This window comes from Pseudonaja textilis, chromosome 7 (genome assembly GCF_049901715.1).
Source record: "Pseudonaja textilis isolate UNSWEBS1 chromosome 7, rPseTex1.2, whole genome shotgun sequence".
Lineage (NCBI taxonomy): Eukaryota > Metazoa > Chordata > Lepidosauria > Squamata > Elapidae > Pseudonaja > Pseudonaja textilis.
The window spans coordinates 50,437,038-50,450,167 of NC_141996.1; the positions used below are offsets into that span (position 1 = coordinate 50,437,038).

The following is a 13,130-nucleotide window of genomic DNA, read 5'->3' on the forward strand; positions in this document are numbered from 1 at the left end:
CCCTCTCACCTGTCATCGCAAACCTCTACATGGAACACTTTGAAACACAAGCTCTAGAAAAAATACGACCACAAACCCAAACTCTGGCTCAGATACGTAGATGACACCTTCATAATCTGGCCACATGGGAAAGAAAAACTGAACAACTTCCTCACACACCTCAACAGCCTACACCCCAAAATACAATTCACCATGGAAACAGAAGCCAACAACCAACTTCCCTTCCTAGATGTCTTGGTATACAAAAGATCCAATGGCTCCCTAGGACACACCATCTACCAGAAGAAAACACATACTAACCGCTATCTACATGCACTCTCACACCACCACCCAGCACAGATCAATTCCGTAGCCAAGACACTCATCTCCAGAACAAAATGCTTAGCCGATGAACAACACCAAAAAACCGAACTACACACTCTCACCAACGTACTTACAGCCAATGGATTCCAAAGAAAGAAGATTACCCACCTAATCCAAAAAGAAACCCCAACCAAAATCCAAGACAGAGAACAAGAAAACGGCAAAGCCCTCCTCCCATATATAAAAGGCACTACAGACAAAATTAGCAAGATCCTCCAAAAACACAACATCAAAACAGCATTCTGCACAAACAGAAAAATATCCACCATCCTAAGAAACCCCAAAGACAAAATCGAATTAGAAAACCAAGGAGTATACGAAATCCCCTGCACTGCCTGCCCTACCACATACATTGGATGAGACACGACCATGGACCAGAAGCTGCACTACAGCTGCATCACTACCCACTTCAAACCCCTCCGAGCCATACATGAAGCAAACCGACACCCACTATGAAGATGCAGCAGGACCACGAACTAGAAGCCAAACAGCAAGATCACAACTCACCAGCTCAAATCACCCAGCAACTAAGACTAACCGGAGCACAACCAAGCCCCCACCTGAACAGAACACGCCTCCAACCAATCAGAACACGGCTAACCCCCAACCAATCAGAACACAGCCAAACCCCTACCAATGAGAACACACCCCCACCCAATCAGAACACAGCCAAGCCCCCATCCAATCAAGTCCCACCCCCACTGGCAGTTAAAAGGAGGAAGCAGCTGCAATCTCACATTACTCTGAGAAGCACAGAGCCGGAGACAGAAGCCTGAAGATGATGAATGAGACTTCATTGAAACGTTGCCTAGATACTTGAATCTTACGCGGGAGAAAACCCGAACAACCAAAGATCCACATATATATATATATATATATATATATATATATATATATATATATATATATATATATATATATATATATATATATATATTTGTTTTCTGCACTTTTCCCCTGCACTGCCTGCCCTACCACATACATTGGACAAACTAACAGAAGAATAAGTGCACGCATTGAAGAACATAAGAACTCAATCAAAAAAGAAGAAATGACCTCTTCCCTGGTCCAACACCTCAAAGCCACAGGACATGAAATTGATTTTAAAAATACCAGAACTATCGCCAAAACCGAACACTTCAACAGCAGAATAATCAGAGAAGCCATAGAGATAGAAAAACGCCCACACAGCATGAACAAACGAGATGACACCTCCCGCCTTCCAGCCATTTGGAAACCTGCCCTCATGAACAGATGAGTACCTAACATGAAGAAGGACACCAGACCCACACCCATGAGAGCCACACAAGATGCCACCACCACACTTCCATGTAGAAAACAGACTCCCACCCACTCAGAAGATGAGACACGACCATGGACCAGAAGCTGCACAGCAGCTGCATCACTACCCACTTCAAACCCCTCCGAGCCATACATGAAGCAAACCGACACCCACTATGAAGATGCAGAAGGACCACGAACTCGAAGCCAAACAGCAAGATCACAACTTACCAGCTCAAATCCCCCAGCAACTAAGACTAACCTGAGCACAACCAAGCCCCCACCTGAACAGAACACGCCTCCAACCAATCAGAACACGGATAACCCCCCAACCAATCAGAACACAGCCAAACCCCCTACCAATGAGAACACACCCCACCCAATCAGAACACAGCCAAGCCCCCACCCAATCAAGTCCCACCCCCACTGGCAGTTAAAAGGAGGAAGCAGCTGCAATCTCACATTACTCTGAGAAGCACAGAGCCGGAGACAGAAGCCTGAAGATGATGAATGAGACTTCATCGAAACGTTGCCTAGATACTTCGAATCTTACGTGGGAGAAAACCCGAACAACCAAAGATCCATATATATATATATTTCAGTAATTCACAGTATTTAATATAAGGAGGATAGGAGAAAGAGAGGGAAAGAACAATTAATTTTCTCATCTTTATATTAATCAATATGTTAAAGTCATTAATCTATAGTCAATCAAATATATGTAATGAGTAAAAGAAAAGAGAAATATAAAATATACTCCAAAGGGGTTAAATATTACTTACTTAAATTAATACCCATTTCAAAGTAACCAATCTTGTTTTCTTATTAATTAAATGTATACCTTAAGTAAATAGAAAGTGAGATTATACCGTTCCAATCAATTTTGAGGGAAGAAAAAAAAAGAGAACAAAACGAACACTCAATGAGGAGAGAATTTACAATCTCCTTTTTTCCTAGTGTTTCCTTAGTAATCCGACTGTATCCAGAAATAAGTTCGAGTCTCAATTCTCAGTTCTCAGTTCAGTCTGGTACCCCTGCCACTTTACTCTGCTCTCCCTGTCACAATGTCTGCCTCCACGAATTGCACTGTCACTCCTCATTCAAAAATTTCAAAGTTTCACAATTCTTCTCCGCTGTAAAATATTCTCTGCGGTATATTTATGTGACTGGAAATACAAAACTTTCCTCATCAATAGTCACTCTTCTTTCCTTTCCACTTCCCCTTTAAAAGCAATTTTTCACTTTATCCGGAGCTATGGGTAAACAGTTCAGTCTTGCAGCCACTTTCTACTTTCCTCCTTCCCCTCCGGCACTTCACACACGTATCAATTACCTTTCAGATTTATCTATTAGTTATAATCCAACATCGATTCCTTTCGACCTCTTTCCTGGACTCCAAATTCAATCTCGTCTCTCCGCTTCCTTCTCACAGTTGTTTCATCACGTCTTTGGGCCAGCCTAGCTGGCTGACTTCTTTTGCCCTGTGCTTCGGGCTCCCTTCTTCACCTCCAGGATTGCACTTCCTGTTTGGCTCCAAGAGTTCTTCCTCATTCTAGTGATCCCACCAGGATCTAACTTCGCCTCGAACGGCTGCCCATGAGCAAAAACCCCACTCTAGGAGAGCAGATCAAGGTTCTCCTACCTCGCCATGCTGCAACGTCACCAGAAGTCAGGAAAAAATTCTTTCTATGCATTTTTCTCACCGTGTTTTGAGAAGCTATGACATTATGGGTTTGGTTTGATAGTCATTTGCTGATTATTTTTCTAAAGCTAGTATTAATAATTACATTTGAGGTGTGCTATGGTTGGAGGGAGCTAAGTCTTCTAATCATGTGTTCATTTTTTAAATGCACTTTCCTTCACATATGCAGCAGAATTCAGTCACAAACAGGGGAGCCAAAACCTTTCTGTTTAATAAACCTCACCATTCAGGACTGCTGCTTAGCATCTTTATAAAAATGAAACAGAGATCAAAAATGACAGGTAGACATAGGGGTAAAATATAAGGAAAAACACAGGAATATTAATTTGTTGCTATGTCGGTATGAAAAAATATTACAACTACATTTAAAATTTTTAAATGAATAAATAGGAAAGAAGATGGTTATATGTCAAGCTGTATATTTAAATGGATTAGAGAAAGAGTAAAAATAAGTATCTTCTTTTCTTTCCTTCAACTCATTTAGCAATCATTACACCTCCTATTGTACAAATTATACTCAGAAACCCTGGAGTCTTGGATATTCATCTCCAAAGCCCTCCTGTTATACTTAATGGTATCAGATATTCCTTGAAGGATTTTTACGGCTCAGTAGTTTACAAGATAAAAATTTGGATGAACACTAGTGAACAGGTAATATTTGATGACATGTAGAAATGGGCTTCTTTGATGCTTAAATATACCTTTCTATATACAATAAATAGAGAAAAATTCTGCTTTTTTTCTTAATAAACAGCAAACGGGTGATTAAAATTTTGATTTTAGAAAGTTACAAATAGACTAAAGGTTCAGATAAATTTGAAATAAAAAAAATGGAATTAATTATAAAAAATCTTTCCTGTGGGAAAATGCTTTTCTTTTCTTTTGTTTTAAATGAGGTAAGACTTGGAAAATTGGACATGAAAGGCAACTAGAAGGAACTAAAGATGCAACTAAAGGCAAAGTACATTCAAACTCAACTTGGAACAAAATGCTGGGCAAAACATTGGATATTTTTGAACAATGGACTTAGATATTTATTTTAATAGTGGCTTCCTCTACACAACGTGTTTCATAAAACAAACACCTGACGAGACTGACTTGAAAGTGTATTTAAAAATGACAGGCTACAAGAATGACATGGTATTGTTGTAGCATGTTTTTTCAATGTTTCATCATTGTGACTACAGAGTTACTATATTAACATGAGTTGACATATTTTTGGAACAGGATTTCTAACCTGGGCACCCTTCAGATGTGTAGAGTTCAAGATGCAGAATTCCCTAACCAACATGTTGAGAAAGTCTAATTTGATTTAGACATATATCTGTGTTAGGAAAGGCTGTTGTGAACTTTAGCAGTAGAAATGTATGGATACTGTCAATTGAAAATAAAGCTCCTATGACTTGATTATATTGTGATTTTCTGTTTCTTTCCAATTAGGTTATCAACGTGACTACACCACACACTTTTCATGTAATATCTGGGCTAGATACTGGAACAACATATTGTGTTAAAGCTCAAGTATTTACTGAAGAATTGAATAAACCTGGAGAGTGGAGTGAAGCCACTTGTACCCAAACAATTAATAGTAATAATATAGTAGGTAAGAGCCCAACCTCACCAGTCTTTAAGAAGGCTCTGAAGATCTGATTCTTCCAGTTGACACTGGGCCAGAATGATATATAAGCTGACTGCAATGAGCTCTGCATTTTGTCCCTGGTGCAGTACATTTTATTATTTTATTGTCTTGTTCATTTATTTCCTTTAAATCTTGTTAGTGCCCAGAGTCATTAACTGAGTGGGCTACCATATAAACTGAACAAATAAATAAGATATAACCCACTGCAAGTATCCTTTTGAAACCTTTAGCTGTCTTGTGTGTTCTATGGAAATAATTTTGAAACCTAAATTGTAACAATAAATAAAAATTTAAATCTTGAGTTTTGCAATAGGGCAAAGCCAGCATACAACCTGTTGTTGTTTCTTCTCTGCAGTTAACATTAGATATAATGCTGTCACTGTTAATAATTATGAAATGAAAGATATTGGATTTCAAGATATATATATCATATGCTCCACAAAAAATACATAGAACAGGTTTGTTTTTTTCTTCCTTGTAGGGATAGGTCCAGTAATAGTGATGGTTATTATCCTAGCAGCATTCATTGTTTTCTGTGGTTTTATGATTGGTCATAATTATCACCGGATCAAACATTCCTTTTTCCCTTCATATTATTTACCACAACATTTCATTCAGGTTTGTATATTCCTCACCATGTGTGTTTGTATGTGTAAGTACGTAAATAAAAATAATTGGTATAATTTACAAAACAGAATGTGATGCATACTTAAGTAGAATGGCCCATGAATGTTGTTCTGAAGTGTCACAGTTAACAAACCTTGAGCAAACAATTCTGGTTTCATGGTCAAAGATGTAAACCTCCCTGTGATTTTGCTTAATTTAAATCCACTTAAACTGTAGTGCTGATAATTTTGGTCATCTGATTTAGCATACAGTCTTTAGGTAGCAAGGTAAAATAACCCATTATTTTATTGATATATTACACAGTGACATTAGCATAACATATTAAACTGAAAGTGAACAGGGAATTACATACTTCATCTTCCTGATCTACAACAGTATTTCTCAAACTTGGCAACTTTAACTTGTGTGGACTTCAATTTCCAGAATTCCCAGCCAGACATGCTTTTTAAGAATTTAGCTATGTTGGCTGAAGAATTCTGTAGGAACTGAAATTACACATCTTAAAATTTGTGTGCTGCTCTAGAGAGCTACAAAATGCTCTCCAAGAACACTGTAATATTACTGGAATAGATGCAGCTGAATCTTTTGGATAAAAGGGAAACTTTCTAGAACAGCTAAAATAGTTGGTATTAATTGTTTTTTTAAAATAAAAATCCTGTATTATTTTTGTGTTGTCAGCCAAGTGTTCTCACAAATCTTCATTTGAAATTACTTATGAGATTTGGGAAGGGTTCTACCATGTAAGATTCTGCAGGAGTTTTTGTGACCTGAAAAAAAATAGCTGATTCTTGCCCTAGTCACTGAAGAGTGTGCTTGCTTTTCTTTCCACTGAGAAGTACAGCTCAAAATAGAGAAGCACAAATAGACTTCCTGATTTCTACTCCCTGCTTAATATCATCCATTAGTGCAGTCTTTCTTAAACAGGATTCTGAGTGGTCCCAAGAAGTTCCATGAGAGATTGTGTTGGAAAAAAAAATTAACATTATTTTTTGACTTCATGAATTGCCAATGCTAGCACTTTCAGTGATTGAAATTTTTATGCACCCTGTCTCAGCTTCAGACCTAGTACTTTACTGTTGTTGTAAATATAAAATGTGGATTATATAGGTTAGAATTGAATTGTGTTGCAAAATCTTCATGTTTTTTACAATTTTTATGCAGGGGTTCCTTGTGATCTCAAAATTATCTCAAGGGTTCCTCCAGGGTAAAAAGTTTGGGAAAAGCTGCACTCAGTGAGAGAGTAGAACTCAAAACGATTGCGCTGAGTCCATTTTCTGTGGATGAGCAACTATTTATTCATTTGACTTGCTTGGCAAGATTCATGATTGCGCAATTTGAGGGTTTTTTTGCAGATGTGCTGACATAGCAAAAGAGGGTGGTTTTGCAATGAATGTCCGATAGGTGATTTTTAATTGTGAGTTTTTTAACATGTGACATTGGAATCTAACTGGCTGAATCCTCTGGGATGGGACTTCCGGTGGGGGACATTCTGATTTAAAATGTTTGTCAAAAGAAGATGGCTATTTCTAATCTGTTTCTTTGTCTTCATCCACAGTTTTTAAGCCATCCTTACCATAGTTCACAATTTCTTGAATCCCAGTCACAGGAAGAGGTTCATAATTATGATACACTTACTGTTCTTTCGGAGGAGTCAAAACAGTGTAATAGTGAATCGGAAAATAAAACGAGCAACATAAAAAAGGAGCTGCAGGGATCTCAAGAAGACACCATTAGACCTAAAGAAATTTCAAGTTGTACAACTTTGCTTCATGTTTGAAACTTGGGAATAATATAGTGTACTAGTTTAAGGAACTTCTTGGAACTTACAAAATGACTTTGCACATTATTAAGTCATTAATAGTGGAATTTTTTTACTTGATAAAAATTGTATATGATTTTGTATTTTGGAAATTTATTTATATTAAAGTCTTAATTTCAGAATAAAATGTAATAAGCAAACAAATTCAAGTTATGAAAATAGTATAACATTTAAAATATTCTGAATATACTTTATTCAGTAATATTTACTCTATTATTTTGAAGAGCATTTAACAAAAATAAAAGTATTCTTGTAGATTTTTGTTTGCGTTTTATTTACTTTAATTTTTGTTCAGAAAGAGAGAGAGATCATGATGAATCAGGAAAACAAGCATCTACCCATCAACCAAGCATAATAAAAAACCATAGCTACCTTTCATAAGTTTCATAATACTTTCTTGTATTTTATACTTTAACCTCTCATTTTCTTTAGAACCTCTTCCTTATATTTATAAACAAATGTTTTAATTTCATCAAATTTATTAATTTATCAATTAAAAAAAATTCCATTAAGAGCTACTAGGGAAAAAATGAAAATATTAACCTTTAAGCCCTTCAAATATTGCCTCTCAAATTAATTTCTTATCTTTTTCATCTTGATTATAATATATCTTATGACACTCTCTAAAAATACAATAAAGCTTTCTTCTTCTCATATCGTCCCCATAAACAAATCTTTAAAGCCTCACCATTCAATTCTACTCAAGAAAAAAACATTAAAAACTTTCAGAAAAGATGGGATCATATGCAATTTAATTTTGATCCAATTGGCCCACTTTGTAAACCTTCATTTTAGTTTTAAAGGTCTTGCTTATTCATTTAGGTAATATCTCAAAAACATTTCCTCTATTTTTTGCTTTTCTCAAGGATTCCTTCAAAAGTATGTCAAAATACTTTACAAAAGTATTTGTAAATCCAAAGTAAAAAAATTGCCAGACTCACCGTTACTGAGTTTAAGATCCATGTATCCATGTCATTCTTCTGGTTTATTATTTGTATATCCATTTTAACTAATGAAACGATAGCCAGTTTCATTTGTTGATATGGTATAACATCTTTGTTAATATCATTTTTAGATCCTGTAGTTTTAAATCCATATTCCAAAAGCCTGATTTTCAAGTTATATCTCCTATCTCTTCTTTTGTCCACTTTTATTAATCAGAAAGTCTAAAGACTAAGTGCTGGGTATCTTGTTGCCAAATATCTTTAAATTCTTGCAGAGTTAAAATATTTTACTCCATTCTCTGTTAGTGGGGATTGTTTAATTACAAAGTTTAAGTCTTTCTGGTTGCCTGTAATAAGTATCCTTCAAGGTGTCCTCTCATCATGTTTTTCTCTCATCCAGAATATTTCCCAAGAAGATATTTCTTAGACTTAAACTCAGTATTTCATGTACTTTAATAGGATTTTAAACAAACAAAAAGAAATATAACTTGTTTTGTGTTCAATCAATCTGGCCCCTTAGTCCAGTTAAAATCTTTCCAAAATTAACATTCTAATAACTTTCGCTGCTTATTTCCAAATTTTAACAAGTTATTCTTTAAGTTTTAAACTTACATATCAAAAAATTGATTTAATAGCCATCTCCAATAAAAGTGGTTAAGAGGAAAGATGGGCGCACCAGTCTCCTTATGAAAGGCTTTGACCATAGCTTGGACAAAGCTATTTCTGCCAGCTCCCGGAACTCTCAAACCTGCTGTAGACCATTACTTTAACGCCCTGTCCTAGAGAGCATCTGGGCAATATGAAATCCTTATCTGGAAAAGAATTCAGAAGGTTGATTCCTTTACCACTGCACTTTTCATTACACTAGTTGGCTCCAAAGACACAAAGCCATGATAGTTTGTCATGGAAGATTGTCTGTGCTGAATATTAGGAAGCAAGGAGGCCTCTTCCCTTCTAACTGGTATGCTCAATAAATTATTCTCTGACGGAGCCGTATTGGCATTTACTGTTGTGAATTCAGTTATGAATGGTCCATATTTATAAATGCCCCCAAGTTAAAAACTCCAGGGACTGGGTGAAGGTAGTAGGCAAGTAACAGTTTCCCTTCTTCATATTTGATTCTTCTTCCCATTAGAGAGAACATAGGCTTATGCATCAGAGTTCTCCAGAGGATTTCAATGAGGGCATCATTTCTCTTCAGAAAGAGAAATTATAACAGATTCCTTACTGTCCCACTGATTAGGAATTCTCTTGCTCCAGTTGTATAAGGGCAGCAGTTGTCATTCCTATAGCATTGGCTTGAAACTCCTGTAAATTTTAAAAGACACTTCCATGTTCTTTTCTAAGTCTAAATTCCCCTTCCTATTGAGGGAGTTTTTGGAAGAGTTACCCCTTTCTTAGGCCAATGGATACTGAATGGTAATTGGTAGTCTCTGTTTCCATTTTTGGTTCCCTACTTAAAAATGAAGGTATTGGGCTAAGGTACTTTCCAGCTGCCTAGGATATAATGTTTCCCACAAGTTGTCAGAAGCTGTATATTTGATACCTAGCCAGCCTTCATATCTGGAGGATTTTCTTGGCATATGAAATGGATGAAGTACTAATCTCTTATAAAAATTAGCATTTAGGAGCCAAATGATAGCGTAATATGAATATCTAAGAATTCCTTTTACAATGTAATAGTTTAGGGAAGTTAATCCAAAAAATCCATTTATAATGGAGCTTGCCTATAAAAAGGGCAACTTGATTAGTTTGTATCTTCCTTCTGGAAGGGGAGCTTCCCTTCACTGAAGTGACTTTATTACTAAGGAGTTGCTTGCTGTATAATCAACTCTGCCTTTATTTGAGTGCTATTTGCCCCATCAGTTTCTAACAGCCCACCCTTCAGTTTCTCCCCAAATAATGCGTTGTCTTTGAGAAACATATTGTCAAGTCCTCAATGGTTTTTTTTTAAGACAAATTTTATTAACTTTACAGAACAATACACAAACAATCAAGGCATAATAATATAAAAAACCTTTTCTAAGAAAACCAGTAGAACATACAAAGTAGTTCCAAATTGTAATATATATATTTACGTTATCTGCTCAACTTCATATCTTATCCCTTTTCATTCTATTATCCAAATTATATTTCTTGCTAATTAAAATTTTATTGCCTTTCAAAAACAATACACAAACATACAAAACATAAAACATAAAAAACATAAAACATATTTTCTGAAAGCTGCTTGATCCCTGGTTAAAACTCTTCACACAGACATAAATTCAAAAATCATATTTACTTTATATATCAATCCATATCTTATTACCATTTTCAATTTTCTATATAGCTTCTTCCCTCTTTTATCTTTCTTAGTGTTATTTTATTTATCTTATCTCAATAAAATTCATAATACTTATCATTCTTTGTCTGTTCTTTTCCAGCTATCCATTCATCTTTTCTCTTTAAATATACTTCTCCTGTACACTGATTGGAGTGACGCCTTTAACTCTTTCCCGTAACTTAATAATACTTAATATAACACATTATATTGGGATTCTGTTTAGTACATTCTAAAATTACACAATAAATTTTATGAGAAAAGCAACAACACTACAATAACAAAATAAAAGCATATAAACCACTATCAATACCATTAAAAAGCTAATCATATATATTGATACTCATTTATATCTTAGACATTTTACTCTAAATACACATATAAAAACACAATCTTATGTACCTTCAGAATCCCTTTTTCAATTAGATTTACCCATTGTCTCTAAATAAGTTTTGCTTCTTTAAATCTTGCTTCCCACCATTAAGGCTTCTCATCCCCTCCTTTCTCTCTTATTTTACTCCTTGCCCTTTTTACCCCTTTGTCTCTCCTCCTCCTTTTTCTTCTTCTGCTTACCCCCTTTCTGTTGTTTTCTAACCTTGTATCCACCTTTCATCTAATTTTTCTCCCTTTGGATTGTTTTTTCAGACCTTAAAATCCCCTTTTTCTTTTCCTCTTTCTCCTCCTCCCCAAAGAAAACCCATTGTTCATCCAAGATGGCTTCTTCTTCTTCTTTATTCCAGTCATCCTGCTGCGTAGTCAGTTTTTCATAAGTGCATACTGCCATTTCTAGAAATTGAAAAAGAGTGCCCAAAGTGTCTTTTCCATCTTGCTCTTCTTTTTTATATTTTTGATATTGAATTTTTAGTTCATCCACAAACAATGCCATCATGAAGAGAAAAACTTTTTCCAAAACAACCACCCAAGTATTTTTAATCAAGAATAATTCCAAAGAGTTCCAAAGTCACTAAAAAATCCAAATAAACTATTTCTTTTAATACTTTTTTTCCCCTTCTTTCTTCTATTTCTCTTTCTGGGGTTACTGTTTGATCAAAGAGTTCCCATTAAGATATATCTTTCTTTAAAGTTCTAGGCAATCTCCTCCTTTTTCAAGTTCTGCTCCAAAAATTTTTTTTCCTCTCCCCCCACTTACACCAACACTTTTCCTTTAAATGCTCAGAAATCCATCCAAATCTCCATCTGCTATTTCTATGGGGTGGGAGAGTGAAGAAAAAAAAAGTTTTCCCTTGACAGCTTTCTCCGCGGAGTTCCAATCTTCTTAGGGATGCAATGTATCTTTCAGGCAATTCAAACAATTCAGTTTCCAGGGTTTTAAAAGTTGTTATTTTCCCAGCTCAGCCAGCACTTTCACTTCTGATTCTTCTTTCTCCTTCTTCCTCCAGCACAATCTTGTCCAGCTGCGGGCTTCTTTGTGGTGGCCATTACTGACCGCTGTTCCACCGCCTTGAGAAAAGGAGGTTATGCCGGGTGAGGAGGGGGTCTGCGACACCTCCTAACCCCTTCCCAGATCCTCCCTATCTTCGGCTGCCTCTACGGGGCAGCCTTATCCTCCAGACCTATCTGGATCGGAGGCACCAAGACGGCTAGCGCAACAGGGATCGTGCAGGATCGCGAATCCCCACCGCCGCCGAAGCCTGGCAAACCGGAAGCCGTCAAGTCCTCAATGTTTTGATTCAGGAAAATTTCTCAAAGAGGCCTGACAGACTTTTAAGCATCAACTATGTTTGCTTAGTAAGAACTGATGGCCAAATCTGGCTCTAGGTTCATGCCCCAGCATGCCAGTTCTCCAATTATGCAATCTGGGAGAGGAAGATCATTTAATTACAATTTATTCAGAATGTTCTGATAAAAGCAAATCCTCTCATGCAAAGAGAAAGCCCCAGGTATCAACTTGCATTATCTTTTATAGTTAACACATCAAAGAAAAATACAAAAGGAAAGTTGATAGACAAACACATCCTCATCTTTGCATAGGAAGTCAGTTACATGAAGTCAAACATGTTACCTATTTACACCCCATAATCCTAAATATGTTCATTCAAATAAGCTTCAAGGAACTTGTGGGAGTAGAATTTAAGATGTTAATGAGGAAAAATATCATAAGGTTACTTAGAATCCACAGAGAGACAAACCAGATTATCAATCAATATTAAACAGTTTGTTTGTTTGGTTTATCAATTGCTTACAAGATAATAGGTATAAGTAAAAACATAGTTATGAATACATGGATACATATAAGAAAAAGAAACAATAGGACAGGGACAGTAGACACATTGGTGCGCTTATGCACGCCCCCTACAGACCTCTTAGGAAAGGGGTGAGGTTAATCGTAGAAAGTCTAAGGTTGAAATTTTTGGGGTTTGGGGAAGAAACCACAGATTCAGTTAGAGTGTTCCAGACAATGACCACTCTGT

At 36.1% G+C, this 13,130-nt stretch overlaps 1 protein-coding gene across 2 annotated transcripts in view; it reads left to right on the forward strand.

Moving 5' to 3' along the window:
- IL10RB (interleukin 10 receptor subunit beta) overlaps positions 1-7,683 on the forward strand; it is a 28,661-nt gene extending 20,978 nt beyond the window's left edge. Inside the window, exons 4-7 of one of the 2 annotated variants that reach the window (XM_026700582.2) lie at positions 3,831-3,997; positions 4,787-4,949; positions 5,467-5,603; positions 7,168-7,683. In XM_026700582.2, coding sequence (XP_026556367.1) covers positions 3,831-3,997; positions 4,787-4,949; positions 5,467-5,603; positions 7,168-7,389 — 689 coding nt within the window. In that variant the 3' untranslated portion in view covers positions 7,390-7,683. The remainder of the gene's footprint in view (positions 1-3,830; positions 3,998-4,786; positions 4,950-5,466; positions 5,604-7,167) is intronic. The other variant, XM_087937582.1, reaches the window with a different exon arrangement.
- The last annotated feature ends 5,447 nt before the right edge of the window (positions 7,684-13,130 follow it).